Here is a 20,871-nt window from a genome sequence, read left to right as displayed (position 1 = left end):
GATATTAGTAAAATGGTATGAAATGCATTAAGTCACTTTTAAAAAGTACTGTAAGACCTAATGTTTATGTAAATGTTTGACACAGTATTACTTGCAGTATTACTTTTTTTAAAGTGATCTTAGAGCATGGGTTCCCAATCCTGGCCCTGGAGTTCCTCTTTCTTTCTTTCTTTCTTTCTTTCTTTTTAAAATCATACAATGATGACTGTATTCAAAGAACTTATTAATCCCTCTGACTTTTTGAAGTTTTTTAATTATTTTTTTTTACCTCATATATACATTTAGTTTTATTTTATGACAGTTCTTGATCAGACGAAATAGAATACTTGATAGGGTGAATTAATATAAATTTTTCTAGTTTATTTTTTTAGTAATTAAATTAAGCAGCTTTTGACTTTTCTTGTGGGGTGCCTTTACCTCTCTGTCTTTACCTCTCTACACTTGTGAAACACATGGAAACGAGACCTTTTACACATGAATAGGACTTATTTGCATTCTCAGGTTCTCAGACAGAACCCTAGTGTGCTCACACATGCTAGTGACTGCACCTTCAGACATCACACCTTTACGCTCAATTGACTGTGTGAATAAATTAGCAAGTGTGATCATTTGGTTTCTAGCTGTTGAGAGAGGGGAGGGTGTGGTTGGTCAACTGGAATTGTGCTACCATGCAAAGCTTTGGGATTTCATTCTCTTCTATGGGTCATAAATTTGTTTCTTATTATCTTACTGGCAGAAGGGCAACTTGCATAACTAACTTGATAGAGACAAACTTTAATCATAATTGATATTGTGTCCCATATTTGTCTCTTGCCTCAATCTACTAAACATTTTTAGGGTTCTTTCCAATCCTAGACTGATTTAAAATGAATATGATTATTGTTTTGAACATGAAATAAACTTTCATAATAAACTTTTATAAGTTTAACAGGCCTGCTGTATGAGTATGTCCTGGAAGAAAATAGAAGGTTGGGGCCCTTCCTCTCCAAATGCATGACTCAACATTGAAGTCCTGCCAGCACTTGACCCAGATCTAGAGCACCATGTCTCCTCCCACATGCCAATCAAATGGCCAAAGTTTACAGTGGAGTATACTATGACAGTATAAATAGAAATGTTTTTTTCCCCACATAATTTCACCAATAAGCTTTGCAGATATGTTAGTTGAGAGTAAGGACTGTTTTTCAGTGCTGGTAAACAAAGCCAAATGGGGACAAAGGTTAGATAAGTTTTGATGTCTCACAACAGTAGGGAAGCTGGGAAACATAAGCTGTTGCAGTGTGTGAATGTGAAGAGACTGGAGGCATTTACAAACTTACTTTCTTATTCCTCTGTGACAAATAGAGAAAGTTGAATGTACAGAAAGGGACAGCAACTGCTGTTTCAACTGCAGTATATTAATCATTTATGTCTCTGCTTAAGCTCTCCACTTGTGTGATAAATTCTTATCAGTGCCAATCATATGACTGCCTTTTCAGACCACACCATTTAACTCCCTCATTCATACTTTCTCTCTGTCCTACATATTTAACTGATATCTGTGCATCAGAATGCCCCATGGACTTCATTGTCATATAGATTAGTTAGCAATGAAAACTATTAAACTATTTAAACTATTAAAGTAAATGTTACTTTACTTAATACCTGAACAGTGAAGCTCTGCAGGAGCCTAGTCTAAATCAAGCACAAAAGTTTCTTTGGAATACATTATAGACATGTCTGAACATGACACACACATCATTTCTTATTAACAGGTTTTCACACTATATGTAGTAATATAGTAATAAGTAACTATTTGTAGTATTATTTATGTTTGTTTGGTAGTATTTGGTGTTTCATTAAATTATACTTTGCAGAGTGGATAACTGTTCCTCTAAGTAAACTTTCACAACATGAAGAGATCTGGTTCCTCAGGTTGGGTGACAAGTCTCTCCTTTAATGACATTTAATTCATACATGCCTCTAAATGTACGTATGTAAATGTATGTTCTCTTAACATTTTGGGGAAACTAGAAAAGCTACTATATTCAGTTAAACGTGTATAGTATTATCACACACCAACAAACAGAATTTGCACAGGTTTGCATTTTAAATCATATTCACTGTTAGAACTTTGCATACATGTTCTAACTAGTTCAAGGCATTAGGAGGTTGCTTTGTTGTTTCATAGTTTCGTGTTTTAGAGTTCAATTGTCTGCAAATCTAAGTAATAGTTTTTAGGTTCTATTGGGGTTCTATTTGTTTAGGCAAGCTTTCATACATCTTAAGAAACATTCAAAGTAATTAACAAATTAAGTGCAATCAGGTTGTTGTGTTGTGAATACTGTGTTGGAAAAAGGTTTTTCAATAAGTTACATGTCTTGCCTGGTTTGAATATGTTAAATTATCCATAAATTACTGTTTTAGATTTTCCAGGGACCTTAACAACAAATCGTCTAATAAGCAAAGCGTCTGTGAATTTGCTCAAATATAAAACAAGTGCTGTGTCAATAATTTGTCACTCGGTAGTAACATCAATAGAAGTTATATTCTCTGTCCTATGGAGGTATGTGTGCTGTTTTCATAGTGCCACTGTCTGGAGTGTATGAAGCAGTGTATGTGTCTATCTGCTCTATCAGTGTCTGACTGAAAGAAGCAGGTGTTGGTTAGGTCTGTTGAACTAGGGAAGCAAAGGGAGGTTGAGAGGAGGATCAGAAAGATGCCAGCTGCTTGAAATAGGTCCTAAGAAGTGATGGAGACTATAAGGTACTCGCCATAGCTTGGGACCAGTAGGCTATTATGTTGGAGTTTGATAACTTAAGAATGTCTTTATATATATATATATATATATATATATATATATATATATATATATATATATATATATATATATATATATATATTAAAATTCTAAAGAGATTTCCATATACATAACTGTGCCATAAATATAATTTTAAAACAAGACATAATCAATTTGAGCCTTAATTGAATAAAGTGTTTGAATAAAGTGTTTGGGCCTTGATTGAATAAAGAATAAAGACACCACACTGTCCTATCTGCAGATCAAGTTTGAATGTGAATAGGTGAGCCTTTGGGTGGAGGCCTGCGATAGACAATGGTGCTTCATCTCCAATTATCACTCAAGTGTTTCGGATGTAAATATCTGCTTGTGAATACAATGTGCATTCAAGCAGTCTCATCAAGGAGTGTCATCACTTCACCGAATATCAGTAAACCTTTGTTACTGGGAAAACTTTACTATGCAGGTATAGATTCAATAAATAACTGCATAATAGTACAATACAGTACAGTACACCATTTCTGACATTATTCAGTAAAATAAGTGATATTTTGTTTAACTGACATACAGTACACTTTAAGTCTTTATGTAAGCTTAAACTTTAAGGGTTAAAGCATATGTACTACATACTAAACATGCCAGTATACCGTACACAGGCTCCATATCTCATACTTACGTAGGCTATAGTGTCTAAGAGCATTAAGTCCATTAATTCTTCTAAGAGGTATAAGTCTTATTTAGAAAACTATGAGCTAATATATGAAGACTCCTACTTTTACATATTGTATGTGCTGTGAAAATGTAAAACTGTACACAAAGACATATCATGTTCCTGGATCAGTTGACATGTCACATTAGCAACTGTTCATGTTTCATGCTTGCATTAAAAAGATATTTCAGGAATCATAACCAGTCATTATATTTGAAAATGGAGGGATGTAAACATAACAGCATCCACTTATAAAGTATATTTAAAAAAAACTATATTTTTTAATTTTTAGTCAAAAAGACTGAACTTCAGTGGGTCAAGCCCGGAATCCGTGAAGCACAGTGATGACGTCACGGTGCCGAGGCGGGGAGATTTTGCTGTGAAAATGCGTGTGATTTGCGGTTCAGTGCGGGAGGAGGGGAGGAAACTTGACCGCCTACTTGCATATAAATTCCGAGTCCAAGGCATTTTTCGGTCTCTTTCTGTTAACCTGGCAAAGGGGAGCAGCTGCTGCGGAATAATCGCCAAATCTTGGTAAGTGGCCTTTCTGAGGGTTTTTTTTTTGGGGTGCTTAAAAATGATAATTTATTCTGTAAACATTGACCAAATCCTAGCTTGTTGTGCATTTCTGATGTAATTGCCTTCCATTAATTTGTTGGTATGAAAAGATGGAGTGTTGGAATGTTGGATAAGTTTCCTTAAATGACTTTTAAAAGATGGCGTGTTCGGTGACGTTGAGGTTTTTTCTCTCGTGGATATGACTCTTAAACCCCGTTTCAGGTGTTATTTAGTTAGATATTTAGTCATATTGAACAATGGCCGGCGAACCGGCTACAGAACAAAGACTCAGTCAGGAGTCCCTCAGGCCTGTGTGGAAGTATGTATACCCTTCTCGGTGTTATTCGTCATACAAGTCAAAAACATCTTATGGACGCCTTTCCTATTAAGTTGTCTAGTTTTTCCTCAGTGTAGCTTTTCTGTCGCTTAATCCTACGTGGCCCTAAACACGTGTCGCTCCGCGGCGTGCGGCCGGCCTACAGGCCCCGGCTCTCGGGACTCACCCTGGATTATCACCGCTATTAGTGAATCATCACCAAATATGCCACGTGTTAATCAAATGTATTTCGATAAGTAATATGTTCATCATCTTTGACAGAAACTTAAGTAATCATGGGAAAGGAAAAGACCCACATTAACATCGTGGTTATCGGCCACGTCGACTCTGGAAAGTCAACCACCACCGGCCATCTGATCTACAAATGCGGAGGTATCGACAAGAGAACCATCGAGAAGTTCGAGAAGGAAGCCGCTGAGGTGAGTGTTATGTTTTTGATTTTTTACATAAAAATCAAGTTCTGACTCACTTGAGCCAAGATGGCGCTTGAAGCACGCGTTAGTGGGTTTGAGCCGGCAGGGTGTGGGGTGGGTGTGGCTTACGCAGACTCGATGACGTAGCAAAGCTGTAATGGCGCCCACTGCCGCTTATATGAACCATTTCTTTTTAAAGGCCATTATCAATTTTTAAATGGAATTAAAATAAATGTTTTATTTTTCCCTGAAGACTGGTACTTAATAAACAATCATTGCATTTTTTAAAAATAGTGCTTAATATTAAAGATTTGGTTCAATATGCTACTAAACTCCAATAGCAACAAACTGGGTTACTGGTTTAATTTCAGATGGGTAAGGGCTCCTTCAAGTACGCCTGGGTGCTGGACAAACTGAAGGCTGAGCGTGAGCGTGGTATCACCATCGACATCGCCCTCTGGAAGTTTGAGACCAGCAAGTACTATATCACCATCATCGATGCCCCTGGACACAGAGACTTCATCAAGAACATGATCACTGGTACCTCACAGGTATGTATCTGTCTTGAATTTGTTCTAATTTGAATGAAATTAACTGTTGGCTGAAGTTGACTGACTTTGATCTCTTTTCTTCTCTTCCCCTCTCTCCTTTAGGCTGATTGTGCTGTGCTGATCGTTGCTGGTGGTGTGGGTGAGTTCGAGGCTGGTATCTCTAAGAATGGACAGACCCGTGAGCATGCCCTCCTGGCCTTCACCCTGGGAGTGAAGCAGCTTATCGTTGGAGTCAACAAGATGGACTCCACCGAGCCCCCATACAGCCAGGCTCGCTTTGAGGAGATCACCAAGGAAGTCAGTGCTTACATCAAGAAGATTGGCTACAACCCTGCTGCCGTTGCTTTCGTCCCAATTTCTGGGTGGCATGGAGACAACATGCTGGAGCCCAGCACAAATGTGAGTTTTAAAAAAATAACCTGATCTGTGAAATTACTTCACAAAATGGTCAGTGGCCTAACTTGGGCTTTTCTCTCTGTAGATGGGCTGGTTCAAGGGATGGAAGGTTGAGCGTAAGGAGGGAAATGCCAGTGGCACTACCCTTCTGGATGCCCTGGATGCCATCCTGCCCCCTTCCCGCCCCACCGACAAGCCTCTCCGTCTGCCCCTGCAGGATGTCTACAAAATTGGAGGTTTGTATTGTTGTTAGATGCACAAGTTATCCCATTTCCTTTCAACCAGCTCACTGGGTTTTTGATGTCTTTAGGTATTGGAACTGTACCCGTGGGCCGTGTGGAGACTGGTGTTCTCAAGCCTGGCATGGTTGTGACCTTTGCCCCCGTCAATGTGACCACTGAGGTTAAGTCTGTTGAAATGCACCATGAGTCTCTCCCTGAAGCAACTCCTGGTGACAATGTTGGCTTCAACGTGAAGAATGTGTCTGTGAAGGACATCCGTCGTGGTAACGTGGCTGGAGACAGCAAGAACGACCCACCCCAGGAGGCTGGCAGCTTCACTGCTCAGGTTGGACTGTTGCCATTTTCTTGTTTTGAGATGTGCATTACTTTTTGCCTAATTAAGCTTTTGCTAGTGGAGACTTAACCCCTCTCTGCTCTATAGGTCATCATCCTGAACCACCCCGGTCAGATCTCTCAGGGTTATGCTCCTGTGCTGGACTGCCACACTGCTCACATTGCTTGCAAGTTTGCTGAGCTCAAGGAGAAGATTGACCGTCGTTCTGGTAAGAAGCTTGAGGACAACCCCAAGAACCTGAAGTCTGGAGATGCAGCCATTGTTGAAATGGTTCCTGGCAAGCCCATGTGTGTGGAGAGCTTCTCTACCTATCCTCCTCTTGGTAAGCTTCTTAATATAGACTTGTTGCATGTTGGCAGACATCCAACTTTTGGCATTGTGTGGTTTAAGACGACTGTCTTGTCCCTGTTTTCAGGACGTTTTGCTGTGCGTGACATGAGGCAGACTGTTGCTGTTGGTGTCATCAAGAGTGTTGAGAAGAAGGCTGCTGGTGCTGGCAAGGTCACGAAGTCTGCACAGAAGGCTGCCAAGACCAAGTGAATTCTCATTCCAGATGTGTTAAAGGTGGTGGGGCATCCTCCCCCATTTCCTGGAATTTCTCTAAACCTGGGCACTCTACTCAAGGACTGGCTAATGCTGATTAAAACTCATCGAAAAAATTTTCGCAGGAAAGGATAATTAATGTGGCTTCATTGTTTGACCAATAGCATCTTTCAGTTGTTAATTTGAGTTGAATGGTTTAGATCTGCACTTGTTGCCACTGTTAAATTGGAAAGAAAGCTGCTGAGTAACTAATAAAGGTATTAAAAAATTGCAGTATGTGTGAAGCTGATTTCTTTTAAGGACATCATTGCTAGCTGCTTATGCAGCTGTCATTGCTCTTTGTCCAGTGACGTGCTACTCGGTGGTAGTGCTGACTTGTGTCCAATCATGGCTCTGGGTGCCCTTGGTGCCCACCAATGGTGCCCCTGTCTTAGCAGTATCATGGATCAAGTGTACATGCTTTGGTACCCTCCCCATCTGAAGCAGTATAAATTTGGGTGGTCAGTGTGACTCGTTCCTTTTTTTTATCTGGCTTTACTTTGGGGTGTTCAGGCAGTGCTGGGACTTGGTAAGTTGCAATGCTACAATTAATGTTTTGGGGTTTTGTGTGGGGGTGGGGTTTTTTTTTTTTTGTGTGTGTCTTTTTTTGCGCACTAAAACATCCTGGCAAGTTTTACTTAAATGAACCTGACCTGGTGGGGGGGTCAGTTTAAACTTTACTCGGGGTTATCTAGATAGTGGGTATGCGTTAAATTGAGAGGGTTTCTAGGCTCTCTTAAACACTTTTAGTCTGACTTTATCTGGCGCCCTATCGTCATTGAGACGTGCGAATTGCCAGGTTTCTGGCGGTCCTTAAACAACATGGCCGGCGCGCACGAGCACCGCCGGCTCAACATGGAGGACGGGAGGGAGGAGGAGGAGGAGGGAGCCAGGCTGAGTCACCGTCCTCTGATCACACACTTGTACACGGGAGGGGTTATTAAACAACCTGTTCACTCGCAGTCTATATACTTAATACCGGATTTAAGCTATAAATGAACGCGTAGAAGTGGAAATTTGCCTGTACCGGTGGAAAAACAACCGTGACCGGAAATCCGAACTTAAATAAGCAGCAGTGTCCTCTGTTGGTACACTCCAACGGTTTCATTCCGTGTTCGCTAATGGACGCCTTTTCTTGTCCACGGGCGACAAAACATTCACTTGACTGTGTATTAGCGGTAGAAACAACCACTCGATCTACCTGGGTTGATTTATATCCTGTATTTCTATACAGCACCGATATTTAGTCGAGAGTTGAGTATCTCATAGCTAGCGTCAAGAACACAAGCACTTCCCGAGAAGTGACACTTTTATTACTTTTCCGTGAAAATGAAGCTCATCTGCTTAGTCTATTTTGACAGCTCCAATAGAGTCGTGTCATGTGGTAATACCGCAAGCGATTCAACTAATAATGCCCGTGTTTCTCCACAGTAAATCGCCACTATGGGTAAAGAAAAGACCCACATCAACATCGTGGTTATTGGCCATGTCGACTCCGGTAAATCCACCACCACCGGCCACCTGATCTACAAATGCGGAGGAATCGACAAGAGAACCATTGAGAAATTTGAGAAGGAAGCAGCTGAGGTGTGGTTGCACACGGACATTCACTGGTGCTATGAATAAACCGTGAATACATTGCAAAAGCATGCTGCTTGTCTTTTTATGGGTGTGCCTCTCTGGCGCCTGTGGTAGTAAAGCGGTGCAGTAAGAGCGCCGCCTACTGTTCAGCTATAGTTACTGAAATATTTCAGACATTACCAAGTCGTTCATTATTATCAGTTACACAATGTATGGTTTCATTATTATCAGTTACACAGTGTTTTATTTCATTATTATTATTTATACAGTGTATGGTTTCATTATTATCGGTTACACAGTGTGTGGTTCCATTATTAGTATTTATACAGTGTATGGTTTCATTATTATTAGTTAGACAGTGAATGGTTAATATTAATTAATGTATTTCTTTATAATTTTCCTTATTGTTGTAGCAAAACTGATGATATGCCAGTCAAAATTAATTCTAACATTTTTAAATTGTATTATATGATTGGAACATTGTAAATTCTCTACGATTAGATGGGCAAAGGCTCCTTCAAGTACGCCTGGGTGCTGGACAAACTGAAGGCCGAGCGTGAGCGTGGTATCACCATTGATATCTCTCTTTGGAAGTTTGAGACCAGCAAGTACTATATCACCATCATCGATGCCCCTGGACACAGAGACTTCATCAAGAATATGATCACTGGTACCTCACAGGCATGTGCTTTTTTTAAGCAACGTAAAAAATCCTTACAGTGAATAATATAATTATTTTTACTCTATATTCTAATAGGGAAAATGAAAGCCAGTGTATACTAACTTTTTTGTTTTAAATATTTTTGTGACAGGCCGATTGTGCTGTGCTGATCGTTGCTGCCGGTGTGGGTGAGTTTGAGGCTGGTATCTCCAAGAATGGACAGACCCGTGAGCATGCCCTCCTGGCCTTCACCCTGGGAGTGAAGCAGCTTATCGTTGGAGTCAACAAGATGGACTCCACCGAGCCCCCATACAGCCAGGCTCGCTTTGAGGAGATCACCAAGGAAGTCGGCGCTTACATCAAGAAGATTGGCTACAACCCTGCTGCCGTTGCTTTCGTCCCAATTTCTGGGTGGCATGGAGACAACATGCTGGAGCCCAGCACAAACGTGAGAGCATAATACATTTGTATTAATCACCTTTAATGTATACAGTACATACAATAAAAGAGACATAACATAAGTAAAGTAAAGTCAGCATACTCAGAATTAGTACCTAAAACTTCTGGCAAATTTTTTACTAATCCTAATAGAAAACTACCAGAACCAAAACAATGAAAGTGTAACAGTAAAAAAAAATGTCTACCGTCTGTAGATGACATGGTTCAAGGGATGGAAGATTGAACGTAAAGAAGGTGCTGCCAACGGAACAACTCTCTTGGAGGCCTTGGACTCCATCCTGCCCCCCTCCCGCCCCACTGACAAGCCTCTCCGCCTGCCCCTGCAGGACGTCTACAAGATTGGAGGTGAAAATCTATGTGCATTTTATACATGAAGCAAACAAACAAATTAATTAATACATACATATATGTAATTTTTGAATATATTCATATAAAAAATTTCTTGCTTCTCTCTCAGGTATTGGAACTGTACCTGTGGGCCGTGTCGAGACTGGTATGCTTAAGCCTGGCATGGTTGTGACCTTTGCCCCTGTCAATGTGACCACTGAGGTCAAGTCTGTTGAGATGCACCATGAGTCTTTGGCTGAGGCTTTGCCTGGTGACAACGTTGGCTTCAACGTGAAGAATGTGTCAGTGAAGGACATCCGTCGTGGTAATGTGGCCGGAGACAGCAAGAACGACCCACCCCAGCAGGCTGGCAACTTCACAGCTCAGGTTGGACATGATCAAATATGTTAGAAACTACTAGTAAAAGTTTGGACACTAGATTGAGTATAATTGTCTTAAAGACATTTTGATAAAGGCTTATAGTTGAAATTTGTTTCTAAGAGAAGTACAAATAGTAACAGTAATGGGCAAGTATAACTTTATTTCTGAATTTGGATGTATTTCTAATAAGTAGCTTTTACATAAAACAAAAGGTTTTACTTAGAACTGTATAGAAGCCGCCAGTAAGTGCTGGGCCCATTTGGGAATTTTAAGAAAAGCCTATTGGATGAAGCTCCCTCATGAAGCTGGTTGATGACAAGAGTGTGCAATGCTTCATCAGGAATACTGTTAAGAATAGTTTGATATGATTAGTACTTTTCTTGCGCTCTAATTCCATAAGTGTAATAGTAAAAGGGAAGAAAACCCTTCAATGAGTAGGTGTCTCCTCTCACTTTCCTTCATATGGATACTTCTCATGTCATCTGATGCACTCTTACTGGGTAAAAATGAAGAGTCACCGTAACTTATTACTGACTGTATGAAATCTGCATGATGTACCTCTTTCACGTTCTTAATATTTACTACATACTGAAGTAAAAATAAATTTACCATAATATACTGAATAAAACCTATATTGTGGGTTTTAAAAAGTCCTTTACACTGTTCTTTCTTTTTTTTTTTTCAGGTCATCATCCTGAACCACCCTGGTCAGATCTCTCAGGGCTACGCTCCTGTGCTGGACTGTCACACTGCTCACATTGCCTGCAAGTTTGCGGAGCTTAAGGAGAAGATTGACCGTCGTTCTGGCAAGAAGCTTGAAGACAACCCCAAGAACCTGAAATCTGGAGATGCTGCCATCATCCTTATGATCCCTGGAAAACCTATGTGTGTGGAGAGCTTTTCTCAGTACCCACCACTGGGTAAGTAGTTTAATTGAGGACGCTTGTTATTCACAAATCGCTGCCATCTCGACTCATTTGAACTATTTGTTTCAGGTCGTTTTGCTGTGCGTGATATGAGGCAGACCGTTGCTGTTGGTGTCATCAAAGCTGTTGACAAGAAAGCCTCTACAGCTGGCAAGGTGACCAAGTCTGCTCAGAAGGCTGCAAAAAGCAAATGAATCCGTCCATCAGACACCCAAGGCATGTGTAGAGCGTCCCATCCTGCAATGTCTCAGAACCTGAACTTGTATCTTAAGGACTGGTTAATGCTGATAAAAACCCATCGCAAAAGCTTTCGCAGGAAAGAAGGAGATTATCTTTTTTAAAGCACCTTAGGAGAAAATGATTACAAAAATAAAAAAAGATTACTAATAAGGAATTGGTTTTGGTCTTTCTGCTTGTGTCAAAGCATCATTCAGTGCATCTCTTCCATTGTTTAGTTAAGTGTGTTTTGAACTACTGAACATTTTAGACTTCTTTAAAGTTTAATCTTTAAACTTAGCTAGCTTTTACATATAAACTTCTACACGCTATTGGTGAACGTAATGAAAATGAAAGTTGCTATTTGTGTCTATTTATGCACAACACCATTTTAAATTATTACATTAATGCAGTTACATTTAATAAGTAAGTTAACTAAGAGTGTAAGTTTATATATTGTTTTTAAATTAAAGACATAAGAGAAAGGGAAAATATGGACAATACTGTATAATATAATATACTCTTATTTGAGGGGAAAAAAAAAGAAAGTAAAAAGTGGCTTACCACACTCATTTCCAGTATACCTGCTTGAATTATTGTGCAGGGCTGGGCTTGCCAGTAATACATGAACTTCCTGGTCACAGACGGTAAATCACTTATTTAAATTTCCATTAACTGATGGTCCCAATAAATAACGTTAAATGGGAATACAGGTTCTGATTGGTTTGGTTTTCCAGCCCTGTGGATATTGAATGCTCTACAGGAGAACATCCAAAGTGTATAACAAAAATTTGTCCTTTGATGTTGAACTAGAAGCCTATCTAGTCTGACAGCTATGTGCAGGAAATAAGTATTTATAGAAAGTGTGTTAGGGATCATAGGTGTGAAGTATATGATTAATAATTTCTAGCTTCCTGTCTCAAGGATTTAGAAACTGTGTGATTTGACGTAATACAGTCTGGGAGTTAAGTGGCGTTTGAAGTGAAAGGAAACTGAAACTGTAGTGATTTATTATGCATTACTCCTCCTATTTAGCAGCTCTTGGTTCCGGTATGCCTACCTGGAAAACTTCATTTTCAGCGCAATGAAAGACTAAAAGTGCTGTGCTTGCAGCAACACACTCACAAGTATCTTTTCACTCAGCGTTGTGTTTGTGGAGAAAAGCTCGAGCTGTAGACCAACAAGTATTTTTCTTCAGGCTAGGATCTCATGTAAGTCTGTATTCATGTTACCTTCTGTAAGTTTACACATTGACCTTAGTGTTATATGGTTCTGTCTGGGTGAAGAGCTGTTTTGAGATATGGGACATCAATATTTTTACATTTGAACCAGCAAACAACTGAATTAACCAAATTTACACTTATAGCTCACAAGGCTTATAGTTTAAGGTTACTTAAATTGTACATGAGCAAAATTCTAAGACGTTTAGAAAGTCATTTTTGAACACTAGTTGAATACAGTTAGAACCTTATTATTCTGCAATTGACAATTCTGCAAGTAATGTTTTAGTCTATATCTGGCTAATTCATATTAAGCCATCTCTTAATTTCTTTATATAACTAACAAATGGTAATATATTCAACAGAGAAATCATTTTGACTGTATTAAGACCACATGGTGATCATGTACGCTTTTCAGTAAGTTATCTTTTTTGAAGTGTATTGTCTAAGATCTAAAATACAAGGTACGCTACATGGCCAAAAGTATGTTGACACGCCTCCTAATTCTTGTATTCGGGTGTTTCAGTGACACATATTTTACAAACAGGTTTGTAAAATTAATCACATAGCCATGCAATCTCCAGATAAGCATTAGACAAGGCGGTAGAATGGGTCGTACTGAAGAGCTTTAAACATTAAACTTTAAACTTTAAACGTGCCATCTTTGACATGTAACTATCTTATTTAGCGCCTGAAGGGCAGTAATAAATGGAAAAAAAAATCTTTAAACAAAATAATAATAATTTATACTGATCATCCTGTTCACATATCATCCTGTAGACATATTTATATATCGAAAACAACAGATTTGGCCTCGCTGTTCCAATACATTCAGAGGGGGCTGTATATAGAACATCTACATCTAAAAGTTACTCCTCCAGCTCACTAAAGCTTTAAGTCTGTTCTTTTCTCTCAGAGTGTAAATAAAATGTGGATATTAATTTATCAAGGCTGTCTATGTTGTGTTCATCCCATGTTTATATTGGATGTTGACTGGGTTTCAGATAAAACATCATAAAACCAGGTTTATCTGGGAGTTCGGGGACAGAACTTGTCATTATTTTCAAATATTACACCAAAAACAAAATAACACTACAGAAGAATAAATTAGCCCATAGTGGCAAAGTTTAAATTGTTTAACCAATTAAGACCAAAATGCCAGATAGAGCCTTATAGAACTGAAGTCTTGACATAGGTAAGAAATTATTGTAGCAATGATTTATCATATATAAAATCAGTGTAATTTAATTTGTTGCATAGGCTATTAAGAGATTCTTGGAAGTGTTGTGGATATAATAATAATGATCATTTTTGTCAAGGGTGTCAGTGGCTTCATTTCCTAATACTATCATCTGAATTCATAGCTTTAACTGATCATTCAACATGGTGCGAAGCCCACCTGTGGAGAGGCTACCCAGCCCTACAGGTGAGAATATGGATTTTTTTTTTTTTGATGAACACAGAAATTACATATTATATAGTACACATACATTCTTGGATGTCGAATCCTTTGTTCACCTACAGTAGGATCAAATGTGAAGTTGTGAGTTGGATATGTTGTATAGGTTGTTATGTGATGACTCAGTATTTAGAACACCAACCACAACTCTTTATGTATAAAAAAAAAAAAGAAAAAAAAAAAAGTGGGTGGTTAGTGATGGAGAGTTTCTGCCACGTCCTGCTGGATCTGCTCCATAAGTATATTAGAATTGTGATATAAAAGATATAAAATATATATATATATATCTTATAATTATAATTTTATAATTTTAAGTTTTTATAATTATATAATTATAAGTTTTATAATTGTTTTTTTTTCAGGGTTTTAATATCCATTTGCCATTCTTTATGATACGGCCTTGTGTAATTTGTTGCCAACCTAAGTTGTTTGTCATGGTCGCACGGAATATGGTGCTGGACTATAACTCCCATCAGCCACTGAACATCACATGATCATGACACTTATGTCACACAACTGTTTGCACCTGATTCAGGTTTAATGCACACTAGTATTTATATTTATTTTACTAATTTATCAGTCATGTGTCTATTTGATTGTGCAAGTGTACGTTTGAATTTAACATCACTTGCACTGCCAGCTACAATTATTTGAACACAACATTTTTGTTAAATGTCAAGAAATGGGTTCAACCACTTAAATACTCTAGAAAATCTAAGTTAGATATAGGTATAAGTGAATTGGGAAATATTTGTGACTTTTATTTTATCGCTAACTGGAAAAGGTCAATTTGGATCACTCTAATTAGGCACTTGTAGCACATGGCAGACTGTATATTTGCCCTACAGTTGATACTAACACTTAAAGCACCCATTTAGAGTCTCATTAGGATCAGAGAGTGAACAGTGAAGAATTCCTTAAGGACAGAGATCTAGGGATTTGTTGGGACAAATTCCTAATTTAACTGCCAAAATGGCAGTAGGTAAACTACAGAGGATTCAATAATAATGGCAATAAAAATGTTGTTTGTTTTGTTTTTTTACTGGCTATGTAAATATTAATAAAGAACAATCCCCTAAATTAATTATCTCTCTTTAAGGTAACCCTGGAGTAGAAGGCATTGTCAGGGAGGGTTCAGCTATCCCTTCTGAACTCGACCGCTGGATCAGGCAGCAAGGCCGAGACTTACGCCTGCGCCAGGCTGACCGAAGTCATGCTGTGAAACTGGTCAATAATCTGAAAAAGGATTTAATGAAGTTCCTGAAGGAAAATGATGAGCAGCCTTTTTTTAGGGATATTTCTGTTCTCAATAGTGGAAGCTACTATGAATTAGTTAAGGTAAACAAAAAAACACTGACCATGTTCAACATGATTGAAACAGTGTTCTGACTGAAGTAAAAAAAATATTCAGTTTTATTATAACCTGATTTGTATAGTCTAGGAAAGAGATTAAAGGGACCATTTTAGCTTGAAAAAAAAAAACATAGACTGACCCTGGTTGTTCAGTCTGATGGGTTTATATGATATTTTAGGTAATTTTGGGTCATTTTAGGAGTATAGTTTCTCATATAGTATGTTATTAGGTCTGAGTCTTTTGTGAATGCACTGTCAGGGATGTCTTTTAAATATTAAGCATAAGCTTTGGAAAATCAGCCCTATAAACCTGGATTAATGAACGGGGCAGTTGGAAATAATGGTTGCTTTAAAATCTTATATTTAATTACATTTAACTATAATCCATATTTTAGTGGAATTCAGTTTTTCACTCATAAATCTTACCATGTGGAATTAATAATGAACTTTTCTTACAAGACTTACTTTTTCCTGGTTTGTTTTAGATTTTTAAACCCAATGAGTTTGACATCATGTTGAAACTTAAAACACCCCGAATCGTGTGGAAAGCGCTAGAGAAATATAATGGACTTTTCTACACAATTTCCCTTTGCCGACCTCCACGTGGTGAAATACGGGCATTCCTCTTGGAAGATGGACTCATTATTTCAGCCTCCAAAATAATGAATGAAATGCACCATTTGGTTCATAAATTCATCAAAACGCATAAAGGTAAAATCTTGTCATTGCTTTTCTTTCCTTACTACTATCTCTGTTCTAGAAATTAAATTTTCAGGTTAGTACAAAGAACAGTAGAAATTATTATAAGACACTCACTAATCGTTAATAGTTACGAATTCTTAAGTATTGTCACATACAGGTCATAATGTCAAAAGCAAATTGAGTGGTTTTATTTGGTGGTCTGTGCAAGAACAGGTTTTTTGATCCAATGATTCACAGAAAGTAAATAGCACACAGGAAAAGAAAAATTATTTAATGAAAATAGAAGCTTATTTGGGTTTAGGGACACCCAGGTACCACAGTACAGTAAACTGTACTTTAATATGCTGACTTTCCTATGTATTCAAGATTCACTATACAATTATACTGAGATGTATGTTCACGGAGCACTTTATTAGGAACACTATACTAATACTGGGTAGCCTCAATTCTTCGTGGCATGGATTCCACAAGATGTTGGAAACTTACCTTTCAGGTTTTGGTCCATGTTGATTTGATTGCATCATACAATTCCTGCTGATTTTTCATGTGCACTTTTGTGCTGTAATCTAATCTAATCTAATCTCCCGTTCTATCACATTCCAAAGCTGGGAAGGCCAGTTTTGAGATTTTTCTTTTGTGATGGCGCATTATCATGCTGGAAATAGCCATTAGAAGATGGTAAATTGTGGCCGTGTGCCACATGGTGTACATAATCAGAAACAACACTCAAATAGGCTGTGGCATTCAATCAATGGTCGATTGGTATTAATGGGCCTCAAGTGTTCCAAGAAAACATTCCCCACACCATTACACCACCTCCACCAGCCTGGACTGTTGACACAATGCAGGTTGGGTCCATGGATTTATGCTGTTGGCGCCAAATTCTGATCCTACCATCTGTGTGCCTCAGCAGAAATCGAGATTCATCAGACCAGGCTACATTTTTCCGGACTTCTACTGTCCAGTTTTGGTGAGCCTGTGCTCACTGCAGCCTCAGATTTCTGTTCTTGCCCGACAGAAATGAAACCAACATGGTCTTCTGCTGTAGTAGCCCATCCACCTTGAGGTTTGATGTGTTGTGCATTCTGAGATGCTTTTCTGGGGTTATTTGAGTTACTATAGCCTTTCTGCCAGCTTGAATCAGTCTGGCCATTCTCTGTTGTCCTTTCTCATCAACAAGGTGTTTCCATCTGCAGAACTGCTGCTCACTGAATGTTTTTTTCTTTACTGCACCATTCTGAATAAACTCTCAGGAATGTTGTGTGTGAAAATCCTTGGAGATCAGCAGTTATAGAGATACTCAAACCAACCGTCTTACAATAACAATCACATTTTTGCCTCATTTGATGGTTAATGTGAACATCACCCAAAGCTGTTGGCCCGTATCTGCATGATTTTATGCATTGCTCTGCGGCCACACGATTGGCTATTTGACAATTGCATGAAATAGTACCTGTCCAGGTGTTCCTAAAAAAGTATTCTGTGAGTATATATTTGTAATGCATGTGAACATGTATCAAATTTTAAAATTTGATGACCATTTTAAAATCCCTGATTCCCTGTGTGTTCATTTATTTGGTCATTCCATTTCCTGCATCATTTCAGAAATGTAGATGTAAATTCCTAAACTCCAGCTTTTTGGTTTATGCTTCAGTGCCTGCTGGTGAAGGTCGATGGGTGGTGTGCAGGAAAAAAGTAAATTCTCCAGCTGTGACACTGGCATTCCTGGAGGAAAATGAGGGGGCAGAAATACTATCTGTGGATATTGTTCCTGCCCTCGATGTGCCACAAGGCTGGCCAGAAGCTGCACGAGCTGGCCCAGATGTGGACAACTGGCTTGGGAAGAATGCTCGGCGCAAAATTACTGGACAGCCTGTTTACTTTGTCCCTAAGAGACCCAAAGCACGAAACCTCACTAGTATTGAAAAAGGTCTTAATTATGAGACATGAACTACACTGCCAGTCAAGAGTTTTTGAATACCCTCTATGAACATTTTTGGTAAAACTTTAAAAACGGTTCAAGTTATACTCTAAAATTTGAAAGTCAGTAAGAACTCGGTATATGTGAACTGAGAAATGTTTCCAGTAAAATGAACTTCTACTAGAAAAGGCATATCTGGATAGCTTAAATACAAAGTCTTTTATGGAACACTTGTTTCATTTTTTCCTTATTTAATTACCAATAGTAGGTAATCAATAAGTGTAATCAAATGTAACATTTTTTTAAATCACATATTCAAAAGCCTTTGAGTGGCAGTAAATATCCAGTCCATTACAGTAACTGCTAACCTTAGGGACTGTGTGATTCCTGATGAAATGTGTTTTAATTTTCAGAGAGCTGGAGAATATCCTTCTCTCATATTGAAAAAGAGATGATCAGGTTCCATGGGAACAAAAAGACGTGCTGTGAGAGTAAAGCAAAGGAATGCTGCAGGTAAGAATAAGCATGTAATATAATATATTTTGCACAGTTTTTACATGTACTTACTTTTTTGTGTTATTTTTAACGGCCACTGTCATCTATTATTAGGAAACTGTGTTTGCGGCTCCTCAAGTGCCTATTTGAGCGACTGAAGCAGAAATACCCCAAAGAGCTTGATCCTCTTTGCTCCTACCATGGGAAAACTGTCTTCTTTTACAACCTCTGTGAGAGATTTGAAGACTCACTGTGGACTCCTGGCCAGCTCTCAGTCTGCTTTATGAAACTTCTTTGGCACTTCGAGCGTGCTGTAAATGCTGGCTCGCTTCCCCACTTCTTTGTTCAAGACCACAATCTGTTTTCTCCATCCAGTTTCCCCAAGCGTAGTCTTATGTTTCTGGGCAATGCTTTGAGGGAGCAAATGGAGTCAGGGCTTCCTCTTTTGCAGGTCCCAGAACCTCGTCCAGCACTTTGCTGTAGTCTGCAGCCTCAGCAAATTTCCCCAGAACCAGTCACAAAGTGTGACACTATGTTATGTAGAAGCAGCTCTTTTAGACAGAATTCTATTTTGCTGTATGTGGTTTATGCTGTTATATTTTGCGGCATCATATATGCACTTTTTGTAAAAACTTGACAGCTATATTTACTGTAGATGACATCCCAATACTGTGTGTAAATACATATAAAATAAGAATTTTAAAACAGTGAAAACAACTTAAAATGAACACATTTACTATGCGTGGGTTATGTTTTAATCAATATACCATTACGATTGTTTCAAGTGTTTTTAAAATTGTATTTTAAGATTAGGGCAGCACAGTGGAGCAGTGTGTAGTGTTGTCGCCTCACAGCTCCAGGCTTCCCGATTCGATCCTGAGCTGTGTGGAATTTCTGAACGTGTTACCTCTGTGTCTGTGTGGGTTTCCTCCCCGTCCAAAAAACAAACAACACTAATGTGTGTGTTTGAATGGACTGGTGTCTCATCCAGGGCTCTCAGGATAGGTTCCAGATCCACTTGACCCTGAGCAGAATAAAGTGATCACTGAAAATTAATGACGTTTATTTTGAAGGTAATAATCTGAAATTGTTCATGAAAGGAAATTCTATTATATCATGTACTCTCATATTATGAACTGTATAAAGACACCTTAGATACGGGGAATACTGGGTTATAGTTTCTGTTTGTGTGTCTCTGTGCTATCAAATACCTATGATGAATGTATTCATTTAATTACCTCTTCAAATAAGCTGATCAACTGCCATCCTTTATTATAGCTGACACATGTAGACATGTCTGGTACCTGCACCAGAGAAACTGTCCACGCACTGCTTCTTATCTATGTGTATCAATACTCTTGTTTTGCATGAATAAACTGGATGTCTCTGTGAGCATGCATGTGTCAGTGTGTGTTCATCTTAGACTCCCCAGATCTGAAACGCTCTGAGGAAATCCACATTTCTAGCTCATAGCAGCGCAGAAAGTTAATAGAAGTAATTGTAAAACAGGCTGAAAGGCATGACGGAAGATCTGAAAGACATAATCTGAGATTCCTGAGATACATGGAAATCTAACAGTTCATCTATCAGTATAAGTTCCGTTTAATATTCATTTGACATGAAATTATGCATTCTGAGTCAATTCTTTGGTTACATCAAACTATTTACTGTAAAACTACATGCATTATTAATGTTGTAATTATGATTATAATATTCTGTGTCACCATAAATGTAAACTTCAATACTGGAGACAGTAATAACTGCAGAATAAAAATAAAACTACTTTCTTATTTTTTGTAAGGTGTTTGCTACCAATGCCTTAAAGATACTAATATATTTGACAGAGAAGATCTACAGCATCCATTACAAATAAAATAACATTAAACACCTTACCTTTATACTGTGAAGCCTAATTAAATTAAATTCAGACATGTAACCATTAAATCAACCATTAAATCATGCATTTAAAAGACAAGATAAAGAAGATAATCTCTACTAACAATTGTGAATTGACATGATACAATGTTAGAAAAATTATAGTAATGATAACTTTAACATTTATAAAGGTGATTTAAAAAAAGAACTAAATTAACTAAATATAACTAAATGTGATTCTTCCCATTTCATAATGGCAAACAGTTTAATAAATTTCTGTTTTAAGAATTGCAGCCTTTTACAGTCTAAATATGGTTATACCACAATGAAGTTAAAATGCATTCTCCCGAGAATACTAATCATAGTTCAGTGGTTTATAAAAGATAGTGGATTC

The 20,871-nt window shown here is 38.2% G+C and overlaps 3 protein-coding genes across 3 annotated transcripts; all 3 read left to right on the top strand.

Moving 5' to 3' along the window:
* Window positions 1–3,865: 3,865 nt before the first annotated feature.
* Window positions 3,866–7,135, top strand: LOC100526699 (elongation factor 1-alpha). The gene is made up of 8 exons (XM_017454316.2): window positions 3,866–4,022; window positions 4,645–4,802; window positions 5,168–5,347; window positions 5,450–5,746; window positions 5,829–5,979; window positions 6,054–6,310; window positions 6,407–6,641; window positions 6,735–7,135. Exons 2-8 carry the CDS (start codon window positions 4,659–4,661, stop codon window positions 6,857–6,859), a joined length of 1,389 nt encoding a protein of 462 aa, XP_017309805.1. The 5' UTR covers window positions 3,866–4,022; window positions 4,645–4,658; the 3' UTR covers window positions 6,860–7,135.
* A 168-nt stretch (window positions 7,136–7,303) lies between these two features.
* LOC108256978 (elongation factor 1-alpha) lies at window positions 7,304–11,630 on the top strand. The gene is made up of 8 exons (XM_017454317.2): window positions 7,304–7,430; window positions 8,333–8,488; window positions 8,984–9,163; window positions 9,295–9,591; window positions 9,797–9,947; window positions 10,060–10,316; window positions 10,996–11,230; window positions 11,306–11,630. The coding sequence occupies exons 2-8, from the start codon at window positions 8,345–8,347 to the stop codon at window positions 11,428–11,430; spliced, it is 1,389 nt and encodes a 462-aa protein (XP_017309806.1). The 5' UTR covers window positions 7,304–7,430; window positions 8,333–8,344; the 3' UTR covers window positions 11,431–11,630.
* A 138-nt stretch (window positions 11,631–11,768) lies between these two features.
* LOC108256977 (cyclic GMP-AMP synthase) lies at window positions 11,769–19,994 on the top strand. The gene is made up of 7 exons (XM_017454314.3): window positions 11,769–12,663; window positions 14,037–14,098; window positions 15,231–15,469; window positions 15,970–16,195; window positions 17,841–18,116; window positions 18,521–18,620; window positions 18,717–19,994. The coding sequence occupies exons 2-7, from the start codon at window positions 14,056–14,058 to the stop codon at window positions 19,237–19,239; spliced, it is 1,407 nt and encodes a 468-aa protein (XP_017309803.1). The 5' UTR covers window positions 11,769–12,663; window positions 14,037–14,055; the 3' UTR covers window positions 19,240–19,994.
* The last annotated feature ends 877 nt before the right edge of the window (window positions 19,995–20,871 follow it).

Source organism: Ictalurus punctatus, chromosome 24 (genome assembly GCF_001660625.3).
Source record: "Ictalurus punctatus breed USDA103 chromosome 24, Coco_2.0, whole genome shotgun sequence".
NCBI classification, from domain to species: domain Eukaryota; kingdom Metazoa; phylum Chordata; class Actinopteri; order Siluriformes; family Ictaluridae; genus Ictalurus; species Ictalurus punctatus.
The sequence above is the reverse complement of the archived record's forward strand: the minus strand, read 5'-3'. Positions and strand labels throughout refer to the sequence as shown.